The sequence below is a fragment of the Mauremys reevesii genome, linkage group 3 (assembly GCF_016161935.1).
Source record: "Mauremys reevesii isolate NIE-2019 linkage group 3, ASM1616193v1, whole genome shotgun sequence".
In the NCBI taxonomy this organism is placed as follows: Eukaryota; Metazoa; Chordata; order Testudines; family Geoemydidae; genus Mauremys; species Mauremys reevesii.
The window spans coordinates 121,534,635-121,561,500 of record NC_052625.1 but is presented as its reverse complement, the minus strand read 5'-3'; the positions used below and the strand labels follow the sequence as shown (position 1 = coordinate 121,561,500).

The window sequence follows — 26,866 nt, the reverse complement described above, 5'->3', positions numbered from 1 at the left end:
GTCTAGACAGTATTTGGTCCTGCCATGAGGGCAGGGGACTGGACTCAATGACCTCTCGAGGTCCCTTCCAGTCCTAGAATCTATGAAAATGCCACAGGATCAAATTCAGCAGATTTAAACACATGGTGCATACTACCACAGAAAATCCCTGTGCTCTCACAACCCCTGCGGTGACCTAGCTCTCTCACTTACAAGATACAAGTATGCCCCCTGTAGTCCACAATTCTGAAGCTGCAGAATTCAACTCTTGCTTCAGAATTGTGTCCCAAAATCTCATCTTTTGTTGTTAAAAAGTTATGTTTTAGCCTCCTGCTTAAGAAGAAACACTTGAAAACATGAACCATGTGTGAACCAATGCAGTGATGCATCTATGAGTCTGTAGATACCCTGAAACAATAGCTCTGCGTGGCATAGACTGCTCTGTTCATCTTAATGAGTTAACACTGGAAGCTAGTAATGACATCTTACACATACTGAAAACGGACAACATGGAGGCAAGCTAAAGTAAACTGCATTTAATATCAAAATAAACAGCACAGAAGCTACTGCAATGATTGTATTATTCATTTTCCTATTTAAGTAAATAAAACCCCCCAATATTTAACATTTATCTGAACTAGCTGCAGAATTTCCAAAATTTCCTCTGAAGCATTATAGAATCTGAGGAACCTGCTGCAGAGTTTAGGTCCAGTTTGACACAGAGAATACAGGGCCCTGGATATAAGCAGCTCCAACTGAGGCCCATGCAGTGTGAGAAGGAAAAGGCTATTCACCTGCCCTTCCAGAGGGTCCTTTCTTTCCAGCCATACACTGCTGTAAGTTAGTGGGCTGTTTCACCAGCCCAGGAAGGGAAGCAGATACCACACCTAAGTCCTTTCAAGACCTTTTCTTCAGCAAAACACGACTTACTGTTGGAATACAAAAGATATAAAGAACACAAAGTAAACTCTCCTATTGGCTACAACCCCCAGACACTATCACCTTGCCACTCCACCATCCAGCAGAAAAGAGAACACACCCTTTCCCTGTATCCTCTTCCCCAGCTTCCTCTTCCTTATATATTCCACACAACCATGTGATACACAGGAATCCCGTAACCCTTTCTAGCCTGCTGTTTCACTTTGTCACAACTAATCAAAGAGCACAGGCTCTGCTGACAACATTAATGACAAAGTCTGTGTTGTAATGTAAATACCATATCACATTTTTGGCTTACAGGTGCCTACTAGAAAGCATAGGGATCTCAGGACCCAGTTTATTTTGGCACTGCCTAGATATGGCATGGAAACAAAAGACTTTAATTGGACATCAGGGTGTTCTAACTAAGGACAAGGAGTGACATTTTAATACCTCCTTTGGTGGACTGTATCGTGGACTGAACTCAATGATTTAGCAGGTCTTTTTTTATCTCTAACCATTAGGATTCTAAACCAAAATAATTAAATGTTAAGACCAATCTCACCTTATTTTTAAAAGCAGTTTTCTAGAACTGAACTGATATAATACAAATCAGTATAATTTGTAATACATATTTACATATGGGATTGGTTTTCATGGTCCATGCAGCAGTTCCAGGACACTGATAATATCTAATATAACCTTACTACCTGTTCTTCTTCTTTGATTCCTGGCTGTCAGCTCAGTAGCTATGATGGAGCCAAAGAAAATCTGTCCACACTTTCTATCTTGTATCAGCTTCACAGCTTGTTCATCTTGAAACCTTTTTGTTCTATGTCATTCTTCACCATGTTTATCCCTGGATTTCCTCTGTTTCTAGTTCCTTGCACTCTGGTATATATTGCCATGTATGGTATCTTTTCTGGGACCATTCTTGACACGTCTCTGTCATTTTCCTGAATCATTTATAACAGTGTTATTTCTTCTATAACTCTATCTCCTATCACTGCAACTCTTTCAAAGGAGAAATATTCTCCTCTAAACTTTTTGTGTTTCTGCTTATTCCATTCCACTCACTTTTGTCCATTATTTACAATCTAATTTGCAAGTGTTGATGCAATATTGGTATTGAAGATTATCTGGTCACATATTCCTACCAATATTGTGTCAATTTTTTTTTAAATCCAGTCTTGACTTGATTTTCCTCTCCCTTACATCAAGGTTACATCAACAGAACTTCAGTGGAGTTACTTCTGATGTACGGTGGGAAAACTGATGAGAACAGAAACAGGTCTGTTTACACAGAAATACCCCTCCAACCCCCCACTCCATCCCCCCTTTTTTTTTTTTTTTTTTTGCAAGTTGTCTATGAAAGACCAGAATCGACAGTCTCAGTGCCAACAGACTTCACAAGTTAGTCCCTAACAAGTTAGCTGGCTTAGTCTGAAAGCATCTGGTATTGCACTGATGAAATCTAATGAGAATTAGTTTGACTATTAAATTGGTTTAGTAATAAATGTTCTACCTTCTACTGCTTCACCACAATGATATTTTAAGCTAGATCTCAATTGCTCATTCCCAGGATAGCGATAAAAACTCCAAAACAAAAACCTGTGTTCAATGTATCCAACAAGGATAATTTATCTTATCAATTACACTGTGCAAACATGGTTAGTAAACATGTCTTGGATGCAATTATTTTGCATAGTTAAAACCAAAAGACAACAACATTTATAGAATATCCCTATTGAAACAAATGATTATCAGAGTTGGTTAGCACACAAGTTAGTTAAGTACAATTATTTCCAAAATGCTACCTTTAAATTTACCAATATAATATCAGCACTGCCATGAAAGCCTTTAATATAAGATATGGTATATTACTATAACCTATTATAACCTTTGTGCCCTCCCAGTTCTTGGCTGCTCTGGGATCCCTGCATAATTTAGAGAAGACAGCCCTGGGGGCCTTTGTAAATTAGTGTAGTCTCCAGGGGCTGCCGCAGCACCCCGCCATCCCCAGAATCTCCACAAGCCACAACATTGCACATTACAGCCCTGACTCCAACACATATTTGGCAAGAGATCTGTTAAGCAACAGGTTCTCAGTGTCTGCGCTGAGGGAATCCTCCCATCTGGAACCCCTTTTTAGAGCCTCTTTAGGGTATGTCTACACTGCAGCTTGCAGTGAGCCTCCCAGCCCAAGTAGACAGACTGGCACTAGCTCAGCTTGAGCAAGCATGCTAAAAATAATATAGCTGTTGCAGCTCATATGGCAGCTCAGGCTCTCAAGCCCACCCAGCCCCTGGGTCTGAGCTTGGCTGGCTAGCCCATCTCTGCTGGAGCTGCTTTGTCCATGCTTCTATTTTTAGCATACTAGCTCAAGCCAAGCTAGTGGGAGTCTGCCCACCTGAGCTGGGTGGCTTGCTCCCAGCTGCAGTGTAGACATACCCTTATGTTGCTCTGGCGTTTTTTTTTATGACAAAAAAGATGGTGTGTGTGGGGGGGTGTATGTGAAAATCTCAGTCTAGGATTTCAACATGTTAGCTAATATGAGTTTAACAGACACCTTTTTGCCTAGTGAAGACAAGGGCTTGGTCTCAGGTTTTAGAAACTAGAAATTCCAGGCCAGGTTTGTGAACCTGTTGATGAACTTGGGTCAATTTATGTTTTCTAGTAGAAAATCCAGGCTAACTCAGTATTATGTGTGAATAAGTGAGTAAGGTTTACACAACAATCAGTCCCATTGAAATAGAATTACTGTTCATAAGTGTAAGGGTTACACAATCTCAGTTTTGTCCACTCATGATTTTATTGCAACTCTCGCAATAGTTGATGTTGTACTTAAAGCCCCAGCTCCATTAGACAAGTGGAGATGTGACAATGTCAGCTTTCATTTCTGAACAGCTTTAATTTTAGCCCCTCCAGTTGCAGAGGAAAGCTTGACAATGTAACTCTTGTGCACCACAAAGGCTCAAAAAACAGAAGGCAAATAAGAAAAAACAAAATACATGTGTATGTATATTTATAATATTTTGACTGATTTTAGGAGAGCATGACATGTTTTGGACATTTGGAGTTGGTGATATTTCAAACCAGTTTTCCGTGGCTTTGCACGATTACTACACTAAACCATGGTTTCATCTGACTTTTCAGGTTGATTCAGACTCACAGACCCAGAGAGAAACCCTGAAAGCTCAAACCCAGGCTGATCCAAATTGAGGAAGAAAGTTTGTATGAACCCCTGTGCAAACTAAACCCTTTGACTAAGTTCTGCACTTGCGATAGCAGAGAGGTCAGAGTAACCCGGCTGCAAGAAGCATAGCACCTGCAATGCCTTGGAACAGTTTCAGGACTTCCATTCTGATTTGCGGGGATCAAACAAAACTCCTAACTTACCCCTCCCAACCCGGAGCCACACTCTGAAGCCATGACCCACCCCCAGCTCCGCCGGGGAGCCAAACGCGCCAGGCTCCAGTCCTGGCGCTGGCCCAGCTGTGCCACCAGCCGCGCTTGACTGGCTCGGAGGTCACTAGGTGCAGCATGGCCATGGAGGTGCAATGAGCGGGGATGCAAGCTGGGCACAGCCACAAGCGATAGGAAGGACCCGCAGCTGCAACTCCGCCAGCCGAGGGAGAGACACTTGTACCCGCCCGCCTGCTCCGCTGGACCCTGGCCTGCACCTCTGCTGGGGGAAGAGGCGAGGCAAGGCTAGGGGCCGCCCCGCAGCCCCGTCCAATGGGAACGGCGGTGCTTCCCGTCCTCTGGTTTCCTTTCCCCACCCCCAGCTCCTGGGCAGGGGGAGGAGAGATGCGGAGCTGCCGCCCTCGAGAGAGAAACGCGGGCGGCGGGACAGGAGGGCAGCCGCCTGCCGCACCGCAGCCCCTCGCTCGCAGGGGCCAGGCGGGTGCCCCGCCACCCCTCACGCGGACACTGGCTGCCTGGGTCTGAAGGAGCCTCTCGGCAGCAGAGCAGCCCCCGGCGGAGAAGGCGCAGCAGCGACTGGGGAAAGTTGTCCCCCGCCCTCCCCCTCAGGAGGCAGCGCCATGGGCTGCAGCGGGGGGCTGCGGGCTGCCCGCTCCGCGCTCCTGGCGCTGCTGCTCGGACTCTCTGCCCCGCCGGGGCTGCGGGCGGAGAAGCTGGGTGAGTTCTCCCCGGGGAGCTAGCCGGGGGCACGGCTATCAGCCTCGGGCACCCCGCGGGGGGCAGCGGAGCCAGCTCAGAGGGGGCCTGCCCCAGCCACACAAGGCGCAGGCTCTTGTCCCAGTCTGATCCCCGGGACTTCTGTGCCCAGGTGTTTTGCTGTGTGTGTCTGTCTCTCGTGTTAGTCTGAGGTTTTTCCTTCTGTGCCCGCTCCCTTCCCTAGTGGCTTCCCCTTTGCTCCCTGGCTCGCTAACCCACGTGTGCGGGCGTGGGGGTTGCAAGGCAGCAGACTCTGCCAGCTCCTCTCAGCTGGAGCAGGACCTAGTGCAGTTGATCTAAGGCTAGAGAATGGGGCCCCGTCAGCGCCCTAGCTGCGAAAACTGCCAAACCGTACATACCTGAGATCCGGAATCAGGACCTGTCCTGATCCCTTCTCTGGCTTGCCAGAGCAAAAGGCAACAGTGAACTCCACGAGGACAAGGCTAAGAAAATGGGGCTGCTAGGTAATGCTGCCCCTTAGCCATTTTGCGAAAGGGGATTTCCTCCTCTATCCTCCTGATCCTCCTTCCTCTATCAATTTGCTTTATCTCTGGCAGCTGGGAAACTTAACTCCGCCAATCTAACCATGAATGATGGTTTCTTAGCTGGTCTCAGGGCTGTATATAGTTTGACCTGGTTAATCCATGCCTGGTTTATCCGTGTGTCTGAGTATCCACAGGATTAAAGTGGTAACCAATTTTACAGTAACTGTACCGATGATTTGTTAATCTTTGGTTAATTAGCCCTGTTCTAAAGCTAAATAAACAAGGAAGAAAGACCACAACAAGTTGTAGGTAATATGCAGGGTTAATTTCTACAAAGGTTACTGTTTTGCCTGGCTCCGATCTTACATAATGATGGAGAATATATATTTATAAAGCGCAGGGAGGAACAGTCTAAAAGTACTTGTGCAATGATCATGTCTGTGAAGAACACAGTTTCAGTGCTATTCACTTTAATTCACTATGCTGATAGCATTGGTGCAGTTTATACAGCTTTATATACAGATAGATCCAATTGTATATTTGCTTATTAAACAGAACTGCTTTCACTAATACTGGAACAAGTTCTGTAGAAACCCCATGAGACTGTGCAAGCAACTTTATTACAGATGGTATACTCACCTGTTTGTCCTAATTTTTAAGTGGCTAACATTTTAATTTCCTGTACAATGAAAAGAGTAGCTATAGTTATATTCAAAACTTGCAACCTTATTGCCATGGAACATCAGTACATGACAGGAGTAACCATCCATCTTTCTTAAGAAAACTCACTAACAACCGGCAGTTAAATAATTAATCTTTGAGTTTGTGATCATTATTAAAATGCAACCATAGCACCTCATTAAGATAGGAGAAGTATATGCTTCACTCAGTGCTATTATTTCAGTCTAGCTAATGATTCAAAAAGACATGGTGTGTGAGTTTACATTGTCAAGGTTAGCATCCTGACAGTAATACTAAAAACTTCTTTGCCTTTAACCTATTTGTGTAAAGATCATGTATGGAAAATGCATATGTTTTCTGAAACTGGATTTCTGATATGCGTTCGTTAGCCTTTTGAAGCTGAAGTTTTGTATCAGTTTAGTGGTCTTTGATTCTCAAGCTTTGTATACCTTTTATTTTCTATCTAGTATGCTTAACCCCATTCTATATATCTATCTGTCTAGATAGATAGATAGATATTCTATATATTTCCCTCCCATATCCCTTCCCTTTGGCTTATTCCTCAGTTTTGAGACTCAAAAATGTGTTATGGTGTCGGAAACACTTAAAGGGTTTTTGTAAAACACAATCCAAGGGAGAGTCATTTAGCAATAACAATTGGCATTGAAATCTGGGTCCAGCTCTCCATGTGCAGGGAGTAAGTGGGAACTCTTTTTCTGATTTGGAATGTATTACATAACTTCATATTGTCTGAGGAAGTCTCTGAAACTTGGATCTTTGTTACTCATTGAATAACCGTGGGAGAGGTGAGGTGGTTTGGAAACTGGTTTTAATTAAGGAAAACATCTTTTTAAGTTTAACTGGGTTTGGCCCCACTAAAAACAGTGCAGCTCTGACTCTGTATGAGTAATAAAGAATTTAGATATTTAACAACAGGCTCTTCCACATATTCTGTCCCTCAGTGATCTCATGGTTGTGGTTGCCTTTTTCTCTGCTGTCGACTCCAAAATCGACTTCTTTCCCTGTCTGTTCAGCCTCACATCTTTCAACTCTCTGGTATCTCTTCCTGGACTTCCTTCCACCAGCTCAAATTCATGATCAAGAGGAGACAAACCTGAACTTCTCATCTTTCTCCTTAATTCTTCTCCAGTCCCCCGTTTCACAGTTAAAGATTTAACTATCTTGCCTGTTGCCCAAAATTACTAACTTAGGGCTAGTCTGCACTGGCGATGGTAAAGCCCTGCCGTGGCAGCGCTTTAACCTGGCTTGTGTAGTCGCAGCAGGGTTCTGTGGGAGAGCTCTCCCAGCACTCTTAAAAAACCCACCTCCACGAGGGGCGCATGGCTCCCAGCGCTGGTGCACTGTCTACACTGGCGCGTTACAGCGCTGAAACTTGCTGCGCTCAGGGAGGTGTTTTTTCAAGTTGCAGTGCTGTGAAGTGCCAGTGTAGACAAGCCCTTAGTGTTGTATTTGACTCTCTTTCTTTCCACCATTCACATCTGGACTCTTGCCAAGTCCTGCCTGTTAGAACTTACAAAAGAAGAAGTGGGGAGGGGGGGGGGACCTTAACTGTTGGAAAAGGTTGGTGGGGAGGGGAGCAAGGAGGAGAAGAGGAAACAGGACTTTATCTCATTACTGGTGGGATTTAAGCTATCTATTCTTGTAGAATTCAATCTTACATTTAAAATAAAATTCCTAGCTCTAATGAATGCAAAGATCAACTTCTGAATATCAGTCTGTGTTGTTCTGTCTTCATGAGTTTGTAGACAGCTATGGTCTGATCACTTAAAATCGAGGTTGGCATAGTTGGCCCTGGGGTGTGTGAAAAATCCTTAAGTTCCATAGCTACGCTAACGTAATAGCCGGTGTAGACGCAGCTAGGCCAATGGAAGAATGTTTCAATTGACCTAGCTACTGTTGCTCAGGGAGGTGGTGTTCCTAGAGAGACGAAAAAACACCTTCCACCACTGAAGGCTGCAGCTACACTATGGTATTTTGCTGGCATAGCTACGGCACCATAGCTTTGCTGCTGTAGTCCCTGTAGTATAGACATGGCCTGCGTAGAACCTATGGGCATTAGTGAATAAACTTTCTGAGGCAGGGACCATCATTATTATGTCCTACAGTACCTAGCACAGTGGGCCCCAGACCTGATAAATGCAACGGCGAGAGAGAGAGGGTTGGGGAGCTATAAATCAGAGGCTTATATAAACAATGGAGCCCAGGAGCAAGGTCCAGGAATGGCACTCTGGCACTAATCCAGGCACTGTCCTCCTTTCCAGCAGCTGAGAGTAGAGAGAGAGCTGGGTCTTATTGGTAGGGCCGTACTTGTTTTTTGTATCGGTCTCTGGATGAGAAATACTGTATCTGGCTTTATTTTTTTTCCCAGGCCTTCTCATCAGTTCCTTCTTGTTCAGTAGCACCAAAATCCATCCATCCTTCCTCTCCATTCTCCCTGCAAAACCCATGGCCCATATCGGAGTCATCTCCCACCTTGACTACCACTTCGACCTCCTTTATCCCACCTGACTTCCCTTAATTCTATACAAAATGCCTCAGCAAACTAACTCCCCTTTTTGTCCTGTGACTACAGGGGTGTTAATGGGCCACTTCACTTTGTATGGTCCCTTAGAATATGTGCTAACTACTAATGCTAAACTATCTGTTCAATCTTGCATTTAGATGAGACACTCTCAGGACACTGCAAACGCTGCATCTGATGCAGCTGCACCACTGTTGCACTTCGATGAAGATGCTCTAAGCCAATAGGGGAGAGCTCTCCTGTCGGCTTAGTTACTCCATCTCCGTGAGATGGAGAGGTGGAGAAGCTCTCCCACCGACATAGCACTGTCTACATGGGATGTTAAGGTCACTACAGAACATAAGAACGGCCATACTGGGTCAGACCGGAAGTCCATCTAGCACAGTATCCTGCCTTCTGACAGTGGCCAATGCCAGATGCCCCAGAGGGAATGAACAGAACAGGTAATCATCAAGTGATCCATCCCCTATCACCCATTCCCAGCTTCTGGCAAACAGGCTAGGGAGACCATCCCTGACCATTCTGGGTAATAGCCATTGATGGACCTGGTGATGGATTCCTTTACAGAGATCCCCTTGGGAGTGTCACCTGACGTGCTGAAATTACGTTTTCCTAACCAGCTTGGGACTCCAGAACCCTGCCTTGTTGAGACAGACATGCTAGCCTGCCGCAACACAGACCCAGGTCTGGGCCACACCCCCAGAGCTTCAGACTTAGGTAACCTGCTGAGCAGTTTTTAGTTTGTCTCTAGCACCCAGACATCCAGCCCCTCGTGGGATCCAAACCCCAAATAAATCTGTTCTACTCTGTATAAAGCTTATACAGAGAGAGATGCAGAGCTGTTTGCTCCCCCAGGTATTAATCACTTACTCTGGGTTTATTAATAAACAAAAGTGATTTTATTAAGTTTTTAAAAAGTAGGATTTCAGTGGTTTCAAGTAATAACAACGTAAGTCACCAAGCAAAATAAAGCAAAAACACGCAAGTCTAAGCCTAATACATTAAGAAATTGATTACAGGAAATATCTCGCCCTCAGAGATGATCCAATAAGCTTCTTTCACAGACTAGACTTCTTCCTAGTTTGGGCCCAATCCTTTCCCCAGTACAGTCTTTGTTAGATCCAGCAGACATCTCAGGTGGTAAGCAGGGGTTTTCTCATGACTGGAGCCCCTTTTGTCTTGCTCTACCCCCTTTTATAGCTTTGGCACAGGGTGAGAATCTTTTTCTCTCTGGGTCCCCACCCCTCCTTCTAAATGGAAAAGTAGCAGATTTAAGATGGATTTCATTATCAGGTGACATGGTCACATGTCGCTGTGAGACCCCTAGTCTCCATTCCCCATGGGCTGGCCCACAAGTACACAGGTAACTACTTTCAAGTAACTAAGGCCATTTACAACTCATTGTTTATGGAGCACCCTTAATGGCCTCCACTTAATATGTTTACATTATTTATATCTTATTCTCCTATCTCCAGATATAGAAATAATACATGCAAACAAATAGGATGAACACACACAGTAGATTACAAGCTTTCTAATGACACCATACAAGGGGTATTTAGTGTAAAGCATATTCCAGTTATGTCATATTCATAAGCATATTTCCGTAAAGCATATGGAGTGCAACCTCACAGACCTATCCTTCATGAACTTGTCTAGTTGTTTTTGAATCCTGTCATAGTCTTGGCCTTCGCAACATCATCTGGCAAAGACTTCCACAGGTTGACTGTGCGTTGTGTGAAAAAATACTTCCTTTTGAATGTTTTAAACCTGATACTTATTAATTTATTTGGTGGCCCCTAGTTCTTGTGTTATGAGGAGTAAATAACACTTCCTTATTTACTTTCTCCACACGAGTCATGATTTTATAGACCTCTATCATATTCCCCCTTAGTCGTCTCTTTTCCAAGCTGAAAAGTCCCAGTCTTATTAATCTCTCCTCATATGACAGCTGTTCCATACACCCAATAATTTTTGTTCCCCTTTTCTGAACCTTTTCCAATTCCAATATATCTTTTTTTTTTTTTTTTTTGAGATGGGGCGACCACATCTGCATGCAGTATTCAAGATGTGGGCATACCATGGATTTATATGCAGGGCCGGCTCCAGACCCCAGCGCGCCAAGCGCGCGCTTGGGGCAGCATTTTGCCGGCAGGGCGGCAAGCGGCTCCATCGGACCTTCCGCAGTCATGCCTGCGGGAGGTCCACCAGAGCCGCGGGACCAGCGGACCTCCCGCAGGCTTGACTGCGGAGGGTTCGCTGGTCCCACGGCTCTGGTGGACCTCCCGCAGGCATGACTGCGGAAGGGCCGCCGGAGCCGCCTGCCGCCCTCCCAGCGCACCCTCCGCAGGCACGTCTGCAAGAGGTCCCCCGGAGCCGCGGGACCGGCAGCGCGCCCCCTGCGGCATGCCGCCCTGCTTGGGGCGGCCAAATTCCTAGAGCCACCCCTGTTTATATAGAGGCAATATGATATTTTCTGTCTTATTATCTATCCTTTTCTTAATGATTCCTAATATTCTGTTCACTTTTTTGACTGCCGCTGCACATTGAGTGGATGTTTTCAGAGAACTATCCACAATGACTCCAAGATCTATTTCTTGAGTAGTAACAGCTAATTTAGACCCCATCATTTTATATGTATAGTTGGGATTATGTTTTCCAATGTGCATTACTTTGTATTCATCAACATTGAATTTCATCTGTCATTTTATTGCCCAGTCGCCCAGTTTTGTGAGATCCTTTTGTAGCTCTTCGTAATCTGTTTGGGATTTAACTATTTTGAGTAGTTTTGTATCATCTGCAGATTTTGCCACCTCACTGTTTACCCCTTTTTCCTGATCATTTATGAATATGTTGAATAGGACTGGTCCCAGTACAGACCCCTGGGGACACCACTATTTACCTCTCTCCATTCTGAAAACTGACCATTTATTCCCTATATTTTACCCAGTTACCAATCTATGAGAGGACTTTCCCTCTTATCCCATGATAGCTTACTTTGCTGAAGAGGCTTTGGTGAGGGACCTTGTCAAAGGCTTTCTGAAAATCTAAGTACACTATGTCCACTGGATTCCCCCCTTGTCCACATGCTTCTTGACCCCCTCAAAAAATTCCAGCAGACTGGTAAGGTATGATTTCCCTTTACAAAAACATGTTGACTCTTCCCCAACAAATTATGTTCATCTATGTGTCTGAAAATTTTGTTCTTTACTATAGTTTCAACCAGTTTGCCCAGTACTGAAGTCAGGCTTATCGGCCTGTAATTGTCAGGATCACCTCTGGAGCCCATTTAAAAAATTGGCATGTCATTAGTTATCCTCCAATCAATTGGTACAGAAACTGATTTAAATGATAGGTTACAAACCACAGTTAGTAGTTCTGCAGTTTCACATATGAGTTCCTTCAGAACTCTTGGGTGAATACCATCTGGTTCTGGTGACTTATTACTGTTTAGTTTATCAATTTGTTCCAAAACCTCCTCTAATGACACCTGGGACAGTTCCTGAGATTTGTCACCTAAAAAGAATGGCTTAGGTTTGGGAATCTCCCTCACATCCTCAGCCATGAAGACCGATGCAAAGAATCCATTTAGTTTCTCTGCAATGGTCTTATCGTCCATGAGTGCTCCTTTAGCATCTCGATCGTCCAGGAGGCCCACTGGTTGTTTAGCAGGCTTCTTGCCCAGATGTACTTAAAAAAAAAAAAAAAAAAGGGGGTTGCTATTTTTTTTTTAGTCTTTGGCTAGCTTTTCTTCAAATTCTTTTTTGGCCTTCCTAATTATATGTTTACACTTTATTTGCTAGAGTTTATGCTCCTTTCTGTTTTCATCACTAGGATTTAACTTCCCCTTTTAAAAGGATGCCTTTTTGTCTCTCACTGCTTCTTTTACTTTGTTGTTTAGCCATGGTGTCACTTTTTTGGTTCTCTTACTATGTTTTTTTAATTTGGGGTATACATTTAAGTTGAGCCTCTTTTATGGTGTCTTTTAAAAGTTTCCATGTAGCTTGCAGGGATTTCACTTTTGGCACTGTACCTTTTAATTTCTATTTAACTAAATTCCTCATTTTTGTGTAGTCCCCCTTTCTGAAATTAAATGCTACAGTGTTGGGTTGCTGTGGTGTTTTCATCACCACAGAGATGTTAAATTTAATTATATTATGGTCACTATTACCAAGCGGTTTAGCTATATTTGCCTCTTGGACCAGATCCTGTGCTCCACTTAGGACTAAATCAAGAATTGTCTCTCCTCTTGTGAGTTCCAGGAAGCAGTCATTTAAGGTGTCAAGAAACTTTGTCTGCATCCCGTCCTGAGGTGACATGTACCCAACCAATATGGGGATAGTTGAAATCCCCTGTTATTATTTATTTTTTTATTTTTATAGCCTCTCTAAGCTCCCTGAGCATTTCACAGTCACTATCACCATCCTGGTCAGATGGTGGGTAATATATCCCTACTGCCATATATTCTTAGTATTAGAGCATGGAATTACTATCCATAGAGATTCTATGGTACAGTTTGGTTAATTTATGATTTTTACTTTATTTGATTCTACGCTTTCTTTCACATATAGTGCCACTCCCTCACCAGCACGACCTGTTCTGTCCTTCTGATATACAGCAAGTGGCTTTTTCACACCCCTGAGTGAAGTGTTTAGCATAGACCTGGCCTCAGGACCTTTCTCAGACCTGAAGAAGATCTCAATGTAGCTCAAGAGCCTCTCTCTCTCACCAGCAGAAGTTGGTCCAATAAAAAATATTACCTCACCCACCTGGGCTCAGTAAAAATAATCTTCCTCACCAGCTGATATGACCCTGTGACTCCCTTCTTCAATACACTCTAGAGGCTTTCTGTCTTCTTCCATGTCTCATTCAGGTTCTTCATCTTCAGCTTCTTCTTGCTTCAGCATTGCCTACAAGTCTGCTTTGGTCTCCTACTATTCAGCCCTAGACCCTTTACTTCAATTCTACTCACCTTCATGCATCTTTTGGCTGCTTCTTCCTCCTGCAGTTCCACATCTTTTTTCATGCCATTTTGTATCCCTCAAACAGCCTCCCTGAACTTGTGCACCTAGCGACTTCACTTACTCCTTCAGATTTTTCTTTCAAATTCACTTTTTGCAGCTAGTAATATGCAATTAATCTCCACTTCAGCATTCCCCATTGTCATCCCTATGCCTGACAAGATAGTGTTGTAAAGCAAAAACATAGTAGGACCAAAGAAGCTACTCATCATGGTTATTCAGATTATTGTAACCGAGAGTGTTGTCCCATCTCCCTGGATGCTTTTTCAAAATCTGAGAAAGTCTAGGGATAAAGTGAGAAATGCCAATAGCCAAGCAGAGTTGGACCTTGCAAAGGGTATTAAAGCCAATAGTAAAGGGTTCTATAGCCGTATAAATAAGAAAAAAACAAGGAAAGAAGAAGTGGCACTGCTAACCACTAAGGATGGGGTGAAAATTAAAGATAATCTAGGCATGGCCCACCACCTAAACAAATTCTTTGCCTCAGGTTTTAATGAGGCTAATGAAGATCTTAGAGATAGTGGTTGGATGGCTAATGGGAACGAGGATATGGAGGTAGAAATTTCCACATCCGAGGTGGAAGTCAAACTCAAACAGCTTAATGGTACTAAATCGGGGGGCATCCTGGATAATCTCCACCCAATAGCAAGGATTTTTAATTAATCGGTAAACATGGAGGTTGTACCATATGACTAGAGAAAATGCTAATAGTTCCTATATTTAAAGGAGAAGAAAAGTGATCTGGGAAACTACAGGCCTGTTTATTTGACAATTGTATGCAAGATCTTGGAACAAATTTTGAAAGAGGAAGTAGTTAAGAGACATAAATTTGAATAGTAATTGGGATAAAATACAACATGGTTTTACAAAAGATAGATCATGCCAGACCAACCTGATCTTCTTTGAGAAGATAACTGATTTTTTTTTTTTAGACAAAGGAAATATTGTAGATCTAATATACCTGCATTTTAGTAAGGCATTTGATACAGTTCCACATGGGAAATGATTAGTTAAATTGGACAAGGTAGGGATTAATATGAGAATTGAAAGGTGGATAAGGAACTGGTTAAAGGGGAGACTGCAACGGGTCATAATGAAAGGTGAACTGTCAGGCTGGAAGGAGGTTATTAGTGGAGTTCCTGAGGAATCGGTCTTGGGACCAGTCTTATTTAACATTTTTATTACTGACTTTGTCACGAAAAGTGGGAGTGTGGTAATAAAATTTCTGGATGACACACAGTTGGGCGGTAGTGTCAATATGGAGGAGGACTGAAATATCATACAAGATGATCTGGATGACCGTGTAAACTGGAGTAATAGAAATGGGATGAAATTTAATAGTGCAGTGTGTAAGGTCATGCACTTAAGGACTAACAACAAGAATTTTTGCTATAAAATGGGGACGTGTCAATTGGAAGTGACAAAGGAGGAGAAAGACCTCGGTGTATAGGTTGATCATGGGATGACTATGAGCTGCCAATGTGATGAGGCTGTGAAAAAGGGTGCAGCCCTTGGTGCATTTGAAGTCTATCATGATGGTAGCTTCTGACCTTAAAGTCTATGACTCTATGATTGTCCCTTCCCCTTTTAGGTCACAACACTAATTTCTTCCCCACCCAGTTTAACTCGTAATGTTCTTAGGATAGGGATTTTGGTTTACAGATGGCCGCCTTTAACGCAATATACACAATTTAATAAAATCATACTTTTTCACGTATTGGGTAGCTGGAGGAGAATAAGACTGCCTCTATATGGAAGATAAACATGTACAATTCGTTTTGATCAGTGATAAACTATTGATAAGATAGTAAAAGGAAATAACACTATCATTTGTAGGTATTTGAGAGTTAGTGGGTGTTCTGAGCACTAGCTTGAGTCTGTAAAGGCTTAGGTTCAAGACTAGCTTTGTTACAGTTATGCTCTTATTGAATGCTCTCCCATGACACAACTTGTCAAATCAGAAAACTTTGTACAAACTTTGTACAAACTTCAAACAAGGAAACAAAAACACTTTCCATTGAATCCAGTTGGAACAGGATTGGGCCCCATATCTATTCCCTCATATCTATTACAACAACAACAAAAATAACTTTGCATAATTTCTTCAAATATAGCCAGCACACAACTTTTCAGGAAAACTTAACTAGAGAGACAAACATCAGACAAGACAGTTTCATATCAGGGTAATTTTTAATGTCCTTTGAATGTATTTTAGACTATGCAGAAGTGTTCTTTTTGCCTTCACAGTAAATCTGGGAATGTTCAGACCAAATCAGTTTTCCAAGCTAAAGTTACAGGGTGTTAAAATAGGCCTTTGCGTTTGGTTGGAAGCTCAACTATGAAACGGCTTCCGCCTCTCAGGAATGTTCTGTAATATTGCGTTTAATTGGTAGTAGAACATTGACTGAGCTTTGATTCAGCTGTATCATTTGCTGCAGAAACCTTTTCATCCATATTTTAATCAGCAGTATTCGAGTTTCTCATCAGTACTACCACAAGCTACTTAAATAAATAGTGTTGGATTCAGTCTGCATAATGTTTTCACCTCTAAGGTTGAAGTCATACTGATGCAATCTTCCAGATGTTTGTCTGCTTGATGAGTAAAAATAGTACTTTATTTGTTTTATTTCAAATTATGAAAACATTGGGGCAGTTCTGCATGTGTTCCCTCATACTAGACCAAGCACCGTGTGGGGGAAAAAAGTTAGATTTTTTTTTCTTGTGTCATAACTATAAAGGGAAGGGAACAGCCCTCCTGTGTACAATACTATAAAATCCCTCATGGCCAGAGACACTAAAATCCTTTTACCTGTAAAGGGTTAAGAAGCTCAGGAAACCTGGCTGACACCTGACCCAAAGGATCAATAGGGGGACAAGATACTTTCAAATCTTGGTGGGGAGAAGGCTTTTGTTTGTGCTCTTTGTTTTGGGGGTTGTTCGCTCTTGGGATGAAGAGGGACCAGACATCAATCCAGGCTCTCCAAATCTTTCTGAACCAGTCTCTCATATTTCAAACTTGTAAGTAACAGCCAGGCAAGGCATGTTAGTTTTATTTTTGTTTTCTCAACTTGTAAATGTTCCTTTTTGCTGAGGTGACTTTATCTTTGTTTGCTGTAACTTTTATCCTAAGGCTAGAGGGGGTTTCTCTGGGCTCTGTGAATCTGATTACCCTGTAAAGTTATTTTCCATCCTGAGTTTACAGAGATGATTTTTACCTTTCTTTCTTTAATTAAAAGCCTTCTTTTTAAGAACCTGATTGATTTTTCCTTGTTTTAAGATCCAAGGGATTTGGATCAGTGTTCACCAGGGACTTGGTGGAGGAGTCTCTCAAGGCTACCCAGGGAGGGGAAGGTTTTTTTGGGGGGGGGAGAGAGTTTTCCAGGTACTCAGAAATCTGGGTGGTGGCAGTGAGACCAGATCTAAGCTGGTAGTTAAGCTTAGAGGTGTTCATGCAGGTCCCCACATCTGTACCCTAAAGTTCAGAGTGGGGAAGGAACCTTGACAACTTGTGTAGTAAGAACAGACCTAAAACCTTTAAGCATAGGGTGGGTTCTTTTACTCTTAAAACAGAATGTTAGTGTGGAGTATTGTGAATCTTACTGTTGCAACTATGGTAGCACAGGAGTGTGAAAAATATGAATTTCTTGTAACTTTTGGGCTGAACCTGGTCAGCTATACACAGAATTGAGAGATGTACAACTTCTGTTTGAAACTACTTGAAGATACTCCCTTCAGGATATTGGGCCTGATTCTGGTCTCTCACCAGTTTTACATTGTGTAACTCCATTTACTTCAACATAGTCTTATTCTTGGTTTACATCTGTGCAAGCAAGATCACAATAGTTGATTCTGTAGTATAAATATGGAGAAAATTACACTCGTATCCATTAAAATAATTTGAGAGATTCTGCAGATACTGCATTTATGGTACTGCCTCTGAAGTAAGATGGATAGAAATGAAGTCTCAATGTCTGTCATAGTGGGTAAGGGCAGAGGAATATCTATGCCCGAGCAAGATGTTGAAGATGATGGAGCAGCTCAGTGAATGCACGCGTGTGCACACATAGCAATTAAGTCCTAACACAATAAGGCACTGCTCCTGTGGCCTAACTATCTAATAAATTGGTATAAATGACTGGATGCTGGGCTGAGCTGCCTTCATGATATGGGAGTATATAGCCATCTAAAGCTTCTAAAGGCGTTGAAGAAGATGCATTTCTTTTATTAAAACTTGAAAAAAATCCCCCCTTTTCAGTTCTTGCTATTTCACAAACCCCTGCCCCACCACCCGCTGGGGTTTATTCCTTAAAACAGTACTTTCGTTAGAAAGAAGTTTGGTACATGTACTATACCAGGAAGGCAATTTAAAATAAATCTGAAGTTTGTTGGTTGATAATATGCTAAAATTAAACTACTTTTTAAAATCTTACTCTGTCTTTTATATATCCTGTAATGAAAATGGATTTGCAGACAGTGGATTTATTGAAAAGCCATGCCAGTCTCAAGAATCTTTAAAATAAGACAAACACATGGTGGATTATCATAGGATCAAAAAAAGAAGGGCTAGAAGGAGCCTGAAGAGGTCATCTAGTCCAGCCCGCTCTGTCCTAAAGCAGGACCAAATATACCCGGACCATCCCTAGCCAGTGTTTGTCGAACTTGTTCTCAAAAACCTGTAGTGATGGAGATTCCAAGCCTTCCTTGAAAGCCTATTCCAGTGCTTAACTATCCTAATATCTAATTAACTATAAGGAAAAACTTTCTAAATCTCCTTCTTTGCTGCAAATTCAGCCCATTACTACTTGTCCTACTTTTGGTAGATATGGGGAACAACTGATCACTGTCTTCTTTGTAACAGCCCTTGGTGCATTTGAAGTCTATCAGGTCTGCCCTTGGTCGTCTTTTCTCAAGACTAAACATACCCAGTTTTTTAACCTTTCATTGTAGGACATGCTTTTAAAATCTTTTATCATTTTTGATATTCTTCACTGGACTCTCTCCAATTTGTCCATATCTTTCTTCAAGTGTGGCACCCAAAACTGGACACTGTATTCCAGTTGAGTAGAGTGGGACAATTACCTCCTGAGTCTTAGGCCAAGTCTACATTCCAACTTACTTTTGTATAACTTACATTGCTCAAGTGTGTGAATAAGCCACCCAACACCCTGTTACCAGCTTTGCCCGTTACTTTGGGCTATGCTATTTATTAGGGTTCCTCTTTTGTGTGGGGGGGAGAGGTTCTGTAGTTCTATCAATGTACTGCTTGTGTCACTTGTGTTCTCATACCGAGCTCTACCTCTCCCTGCTGCAAGTGCCCTCCCAATGGAATGATCCTGCAGGACCTAGGTTCCTCAGGGCTGGGTTCTTCCAGCCCCAGAATCAGATGTGTGCACGCGCGCACACACACGCGCACACACACACAGAGCGTGTCTGAGTGGACAGGGTCAATCAGCACTCCCAAGCTGACCCCCTATATGTCCCTGGACTCAGGCTAGGTCAAGCAGCATGTTCAAGTTGTCACCCTCATATGCCCCAGGTTCAGCATGTCCCTATCCCCTCTTTCACGTTACAATTGTTCTGATAATAACCCACTTGATGAGCAAACCAGACAAGATTTTTGGGTGCTGCAGGGATCTTTTAGCTTGGGTACAAGGAGTGTTGCTGCAGAGCGAACGAGGAAACCAAAAAACGAGAGAAAGATATTGATTTGATTTCTCACCACTCCATGAAGCTTGAATCATTCGGGGGTCCCAGGTGGTGATGGTAGCTGAGGGTCTGGAGTGATAGATACAGGCAGAACCCCCTGCATGGTCAGTCAGGAGAAAATGAAGTTCCAATGGAACTGATACAGTTTTAGGATCCAGGCATCAGAACACTTACTTGAGCACGGATAGGGGTTTTTTGTAGAGAAACAACAGTGGTTCAAGGGAGAACACTAGATTTGTTTATGAGTAAACAAGGGAGTATACCAAAGTTGTTTTGTTCAGGCTAGACCAGTGGTTCCCAAACTTATTCCACCGTTTGTGCAGGGAAAGCCCCAGGGGGGCCGGGCCGGTTTGTTTACCTGCCGCGTCCGCAGGTTCGGCCAATCGCTGCTCCACTGGGAGTCGCAATTGTTTACCTGCTGCATCCGCAGGTTCGGCCGATCGCGGCTCCAGTGGCCGCAGTTCGGCGCAGCGAACCACGGCCACTGGGAGCCGCGATCAGCTGAACCTGCGGACGCGGCAGGTAAACAAACTGGCCCGGCTCGCAGGGGGCTTTCCCTGCACAAGCGGCAGAACAAATTTGGGAACGACTGGGCTAGACCATGGGAGCTGATCATTCCTGGCTTTGGGCGGTGTTCCTTGGAGGGAGGTCACAATGCAATTAGGGAGCTTCATTATTTCGGATACCAATAAAGGATTTATTACTAGAATTGATCTGATAACTACTGAGCTGGGTGTGTGCAGGCGTGGGTTCATTAACATCTGGAGCAGAGATTTCCCCCATCATGCAGGGCTTCCCTGCTTTTCTGGTCCCAGAGTTCCATGCGGGTTCTTGCCTTGGAATCTCTGTTCTCCAGTCTGTATGCTAATGGAGATGTCTCCCTGTCCCATCTTCAATGTAAATGAGGCTAGGGTAGTTTCCTTAATCCTGTCATCCTTATTCCGCCTTTTCATTGCCTTTTTGTAAGTCTCTCTTTTGATAGGTGTTGGTTCAAGCAGAGGCTGGGTGGGGAAAGTCTTTCGTGAGTCAGGCTGGGTACTGTGCCTGGTTCCCCAAGAACACAGAGGTGCTAGGTAACACCTCCCAGCGGTGTAAGTTACCTTGAGCTGAGCGCCAGTGTAAACAGTGCTACATCAGCGGGAGAGCTTCTCCCGCCGACATAGGGTACCGCCTGTCATGGAGGTGCAATTATTAGTGCAAGTGGGAGATCTGTCTCCCGTTGGCTTAGAGTGTCTTCACTAGACGCATTACAGCAGCGCAGGTGCATCAGTGCAGCTGAGCTGCTGTAGCATGTCTAGTCTAAACTAGCCCTTACTTACAATACTCCTATTAATACACACCAGAATTTTATTAGCCTTTTTTTGCAACTGCATCCCATTATTAGCTCATATTCAATTTGTGATCCACTATGATTGCCAGTTCTTTTTTAGCAGTACTACCACCTAGCCAGTTATGCTCCATTTTGTAGTTTTGTGTGATTTTTTTTCCTTCCTAAGTGCAAAGTACTTCACTTATCTTTATTGAATTTTATCTTGTTGAATTCAGAACAGTTCTCCAATTTGTCAAGATCCTTCTGAATTCTAATCCTTTCCTCAAAAGGGCTTGCAATTCTTTCCCAGCATTGTGTAATTTTCAGATTTTTATAAGCATACTGTCCACTCTGTTATCCAGCAGGACCCCATTGCATGTGTTGTCCCAGTTTGACAGCAAACCATTGATAATTGAGTATGGGCTTTCAACCAGTTGTGCACCCATCTTATAGTGATCTGATCTAGACTGTGTTTCCCTAATTTGCTTATGAGAATGTCATGTGGGTTGGTGTCAAAAGCATTACTAAAATCAAGATATGTTATGTCTACTGCCTCCTCCCATCCATTATGCCAGTAACCCTGTCGAAGAAGAAAACTAGGCAAGATTTGTTGATCTGGCATGATTTGTTCTTGACAAATCCATGTTGTCTATTAATTATTCTGTTTATTTTCTAGGTGCTTATTGATTGTTTGTTTAAAAATTTGTTACAGTATCTTTCAAGGTATCGAAGTTAGGCTGACTTGTCTATAATTCCCCAGGAACTATTTATTCTCCTTTTTAAAGATAGGTACTATGTTTGCCCTTCTCCAGTCCTCTGGGACATCACCTGTCCTTCATGAATTCTCGAAGATAATTGCTAACTGTTTTAAGATTTGCTTCACCTATTTCCTTGAGTACCCTTGAGTGAATTTCATCAGGCCCTGCTGACTTGAATACATCTAACTTACCTGAATATTCTTTAACCTGTTTTTTCTCTATTCTGGATTGTGTTCATTCCCTTGTTAATTTTGTTTAAGCATCTGGTTGCAATTACCCTTTTTAGTAAAGACTGAAACAAAATAGGCATTAAACACCTGTCATCGATTATTAGCTCTCCTTCTCTGCTGCACTTTCCTTCACCTTTCTTTTGCTCCTAATGTTTTTACAGAATCTCTTCTATTGCCCTTCATGTCCGTTTGTCAAGTGTAACTCCATTTTGTGCCTTAACCTTTCTGATTTTGTCTCTGCATGCTTGCACTGTTGTATTCATCCTTAGCAAACTGTCCATGTTTCAACTTTTTGTTGGATTCCTTTTTGATTTTCAGGTCATTAAAGAGCTGCGGGTGGAGCCATGTTGGCCTTTTGCTATCTTTCCTTTGCATCAGGATGCTTTGCCGTTGTGCCTTTAGTATTGTCCCTTTGAGAAACTGTCAGCTCTCCTGAACTCCTTTATCCCTTAGGTTTCCTTTCCATAGGACCTTACCCACCAGTTCTGTGTTTATTAAAGTTTGTTATACTTCTGGGTTCTGATTTGCCCTCTTTACTTCCACTGGCCATTTTCTTTTTTCCCCTCTCCCATTATGGGTGCCTATCTTACAAAGACTTTCTTGCTGCTCAGACTTCTGATCAACTTCCATGTGTCATCTTAAAAAGGGGAGGGTGAGCATACGGGTGGGTATGCTGATTTGGGATTTTTTTTCCCACCAGGGTATTTGACTTTAATTTCCAGGCAGGATTGTGGGAGACAAATTCACATTAGAAATAAAGTACAAGCGTTTCAGTGGTGTGGGTAATTGACCATTGGAACAGTTTACCTAGGCACAAGGTGGATTTTCTGTCACATAAAGTCTTTAAAACCAGGCTGGATATTTTTCTAAAAGGTACCCTATAGTTCAGCGGTCACCAATTGGTAGATCGCGATCGGCCGGCTGATCGCAGAACCTCTTCCAGTTGATTGTAGTGTCCGACCGCTAAAAGTCTAGCGGCACAGCAGGGCTAAGGCAGACTCCCTGCATGCCCTGGCCCCACGCAGCTCCCGGAAGTGGCCAGCACGTCCCTGCATGGGGGAGGGGCGGGGTCTCCATGCGCTGCTTTTGCCTGTAGGCTGCCCCTCATAGCTCCCATTGGCCAAGAACGAGGCCAATGGGAGCTGCAGGGGTGGTGCCTACAGGGAGGGGCAGTGTGCGGAGCAACGTTTCCTCCCCCAGGGCCTGCAGGGACATGCCAGCAGCTTCCGACAGTGTTACGGGGCAGGCAGGGAGCCTGCCTTAGCCCCACTGCGCCGCCCACCAGGAGCCTCACAAGGTAAGTGCTGCCCAGTGGGAGCCCGCACCCCTCCCACACCCCAACCCTCTGCCCCAGGCCTGAGCCCCTCCAGGAGCCAGCACCCCAAACTGCCTCCTGCACCCTAACCCCCTGCCCCATCTCTGAGCCCCCCTCCTGGAGCCAGCACTGAACCCCCTCTTGCACCCAAACCCCCAGCCCTGAATCCCCTCCCAAAGCTTGCATGCCTCATCGCCTCCTGCACCCCAACACCTTGCCCCAGGCTCAGCCCGGAGCCTCCTCCCACACTCTGAACCCCTCGGCCCCAGTCCAGAACCCACACCCCAACACCCTGCCCCCAGCATGGTGAAAGTGAATGAAGATAGAGGGGAGCGAGCGATGGAGAGTGAGGGGATGGAGTGAGGGGGGCAGGACCTCGCAGAAGGGGCAGGGTAGATCCTGCGTTGCACTTAAATTCAAAAAGTGATCTTGTGCTTAAAAAGGTTGGAGACCACTGCTATACTTCCAGCCAGATGTTAGAAGCTTGATGCAGAAATCACTGAGTGAGGTTTCATGGCCTGTTTTGCAGGAGGTGAGGCTAGATGATGATAATGGCCCCTTCTGTCTTTAAAAATCTGTTACTTAATTTTTCAAAGGTGACCAGTAATTTTGGGTGGGACAGGTTTTTGGTTACAAAATTTAAGACACTTTAAAGGACCCTGATTTTCAGAAAGTGCTGAGCACCCACACTGTGAAAATCAGACGCCTGGTGAATTCTGAAGATTAAGTCCCTATGTTTTCTTGTAAAAATAAAATAAAGGATTATGACTTAACTGAGGTGTATCCAAACTCAAGATGAATAAAGAGAGAACTGCTCAGACTTTCCTATATGCCGTGTTCCGTAACACGAAAACAAGAGGTCAGTTGGTAACATTGATGGCCAATAAATTCAGAAAAAATAAAAAGAAATCCATGGAATTCACAGTAGCAATACCACAGAGAAGGTTGCATGAAACATTCCATTCTATTTGTTACCCCTTTCACAGCATTTGCAAATTCCTTTTGGCTTCAAATTTCTCATACTATCTCCTATCAGAGCAGAAAAGGGTGAGAAAGTGAAAGCTTTAAGAAATGTGCATTTCATATGAAGCACTATAATGTTGATTTTGATGCTGTAGGAGTAGTTATTGATGCTCTACTTTAATTTTTTAAAATTAAAAATGTCTGCAACATCCAATAGCTCCCAGACGTAGCAATGATAGCCATAAGAAGCAATGTCTCATTCTTTTAAGATCCCACAACAATGGGTGCCACGTAAGCTATCGTACAAATACTGAAGAAGGGTGTTTCCAGTTTGTCCACAGTGCTCCAATTCAGAAACCTGCTTTACAGCTTTGACTATCTTTGCATTTGAACCATTCAGCTTTCCATTTAAACTGCAGTATGCAGGGAAGCATTTATTACTGTCAAAGGATGACTGTAATTAGCCTGAAAAGGATTGACTGCTCCAAGATACACTGACCCAGGGAAAGGAGAAACAGGAATTTGTGTCTGGGGTGGCTAATGGCAGCTATTGCTCTTGTCATGATTCCATTAGTTTTATCCTGAGTCAGTTGGTGAGGCATGTCTTTGGGAATCTTGCATTGGGGATTGTGTAACTTGCTTTGACAAAGGGAATGTGTTCTCTGTCACAACTAACTTAAAATGGCATGTATTCACCTTTTGTTATAAGGTTGTTGCCTACATGACTGAAGTACCAGATAAGACCTTGTCTTAATCATTGTAACTGTCTGATTTATGTTACAACATAAACCTTGTTGTTATATTTGTAAAATCAAAGTGCTAATAAAAGCTGCTTTCCCAGCAGGAAAATAATAATTTTATAATAAAATGAAATTGCTTCAGTTGTAGTGATTTTTAAAAGAGAGTCCACTTCATGTCAGACAGAAGTTTTGTCTCACAAGCTCATGACTGCAGTATGTACAGGACAAATACAAGTGTTGAAAGTGGCATCTTTCTAATAATGAATTTGGCTGTAACTATTAGCCCTGGGGACAATGAATAAAAAAAACACTTTTCCCTTAGTGTTTTTCTTTTATAGAGGACGTTGGCCTAGCCCTAGATGGTGACTTTGAAATGCAAAGGCAGACTTGTGAGCATCCCCTGGAAGAAGAGCAGGGAAACTTGGAGGTGCCCCTCAAAGTGTCTTTTATAAGTTGTCCCTTAAAGCATGCTGAGGCTTGGGGTGAGGACTCTCACTCCCTGGGGAATGATTCACAGGGGCAAAAGCTGTCTGCATGGACAGCTCCTGGCTCTACTGGCTGACTTTTCCCTAGCTGCCAGGCTTCTGCTGTGAACTGAATTGTTTCACTTCTTGATTTCCATACATAAACGAAGCTGGTCAGCTGGAGACAGTGCCACTGATGGCATTCTTCCCTTTCTAAGTGGGCAGGAGGATGCCTGCGAATAGAGAATGTCTTTAGCATGTGTATGTGGAAGTGACGCTTCCTGTCCATATAATTTTTGACTAAGGGTCATTCACTCCAAATCTGTTATGGGTACAAAATCCCATGGGTTATAATGTTAGGACTTCAGATTTGAATATGAGTTAGTGTAAATAAGATGAATTGTAAGGCTTTTTAAAACTGCAAATCTGAACACCAGGTGTAAAGTTAATCCCCTTTTCTCCACTCCCTTTCCACTTTAAAGAAAGGTAATTTCTTATAAGTGGGACAATTTAATCCTTAACAAAATTACTGCTTTTTTTTAAGTTTTAGAAGGGGAAAATCTGAGTAAATAAAAGCTTTATCATTGTAGTTTTTACCTCTATCCCAGGGATTTTTGGCATGGTGGAGGCTCTGCAGATGTCCATGGCAAGCTGACAAAAATACCGTTGTTTAGGTCACTGTGGAGGAAGTGAGACTTTTGTGTGCATGGGTATAGAGATGATGATTTTTTAAACTGTTTAATTTTAAAATAATCCATGGAGAGCATCAAGGGAATCTTGTGAATACAGAGCATGTCTTTATTTTACTAAATGGGGAGCTTAAAAGTGGTAGACTGTCTTTCTTAGCTACTTGGTAGTGATGGCCAGGTTTACCTTGATGACTTTATATATGGCCCATCAGGAGTTGCTCTAATTGAGGCATCTACTGAGCTCTGTTTGTGGGATGGAATGGAAAAGAAAGCTAGGCCTGTAACAGATACCTAAATTTTGAATATCATGGTGCTACATTGGGTCTATTTAAATAAGCTTCAGACTGGTTTAAAAGACTATTTCGGCTAGACTCTTGGTAAAAATTGGTGATTTATTGTGCTTCTGCTGTGGAACTAATTTAGGGTCATTTGCTGCTTTCTCCTTACTACTCAAAGAGGGAGGTTACAATAAATAATGTCTGAGAAAAGGGGAAAAGTACCTTCTAGTTTGTTTGACTTCCTGTTCCTATTTCTTCCTTTTGATATCAGTAAGTAAACAGTTTGGTCTGACAAAACAATACACTACAATGATCCTTTGTTTCTCCTCCACCAAGCTGCTGCCTGTCCTTTGCTTTGGCAGCTAAGTGATTGCTGTGAGGAGCTGTTGGAGCATGTGGGTTAAAATGTTTCCTGAGAACCTAATACAGCCAAATATGTGTGGATACAGTTCAAAGAAAATACATTACAAGCAATTTATTTTTCCTTTCACAGCATGTTGCAAAGCAAAGGCTTCCCCTTTTAAAAGAGGATCTATGAAATTGTACTGATTTAGAGGTCATTAATCACTTACCTGATGCTCTCTCTAATGATATTATACTTGCCTT

General features: G+C 43.0%; 1 protein-coding gene across 2 annotated transcripts in view; it reads left to right on the top strand.

The window, feature by feature from the left end:
• Nucleotides 1–4,702: 4,702 nt before the first annotated feature.
• DCBLD1 (discoidin, CUB and LCCL domain containing 1) overlaps nt 4,703–26,866 on the top strand; it is a 70,837-nt gene continuing 48,673 nt past the window's right edge. For both annotated transcript variants that reach the window (XM_039530713.1, XM_039530712.1), the window contains exon 1: nt 4,703–5,040. In XM_039530713.1, coding sequence (XP_039386647.1) covers nt 4,944–5,040 — 97 coding nt within the window. In that variant the 5' untranslated portion in view covers nt 4,703–4,943. The remainder of the gene's footprint in view (nt 5,041–26,866) is intronic.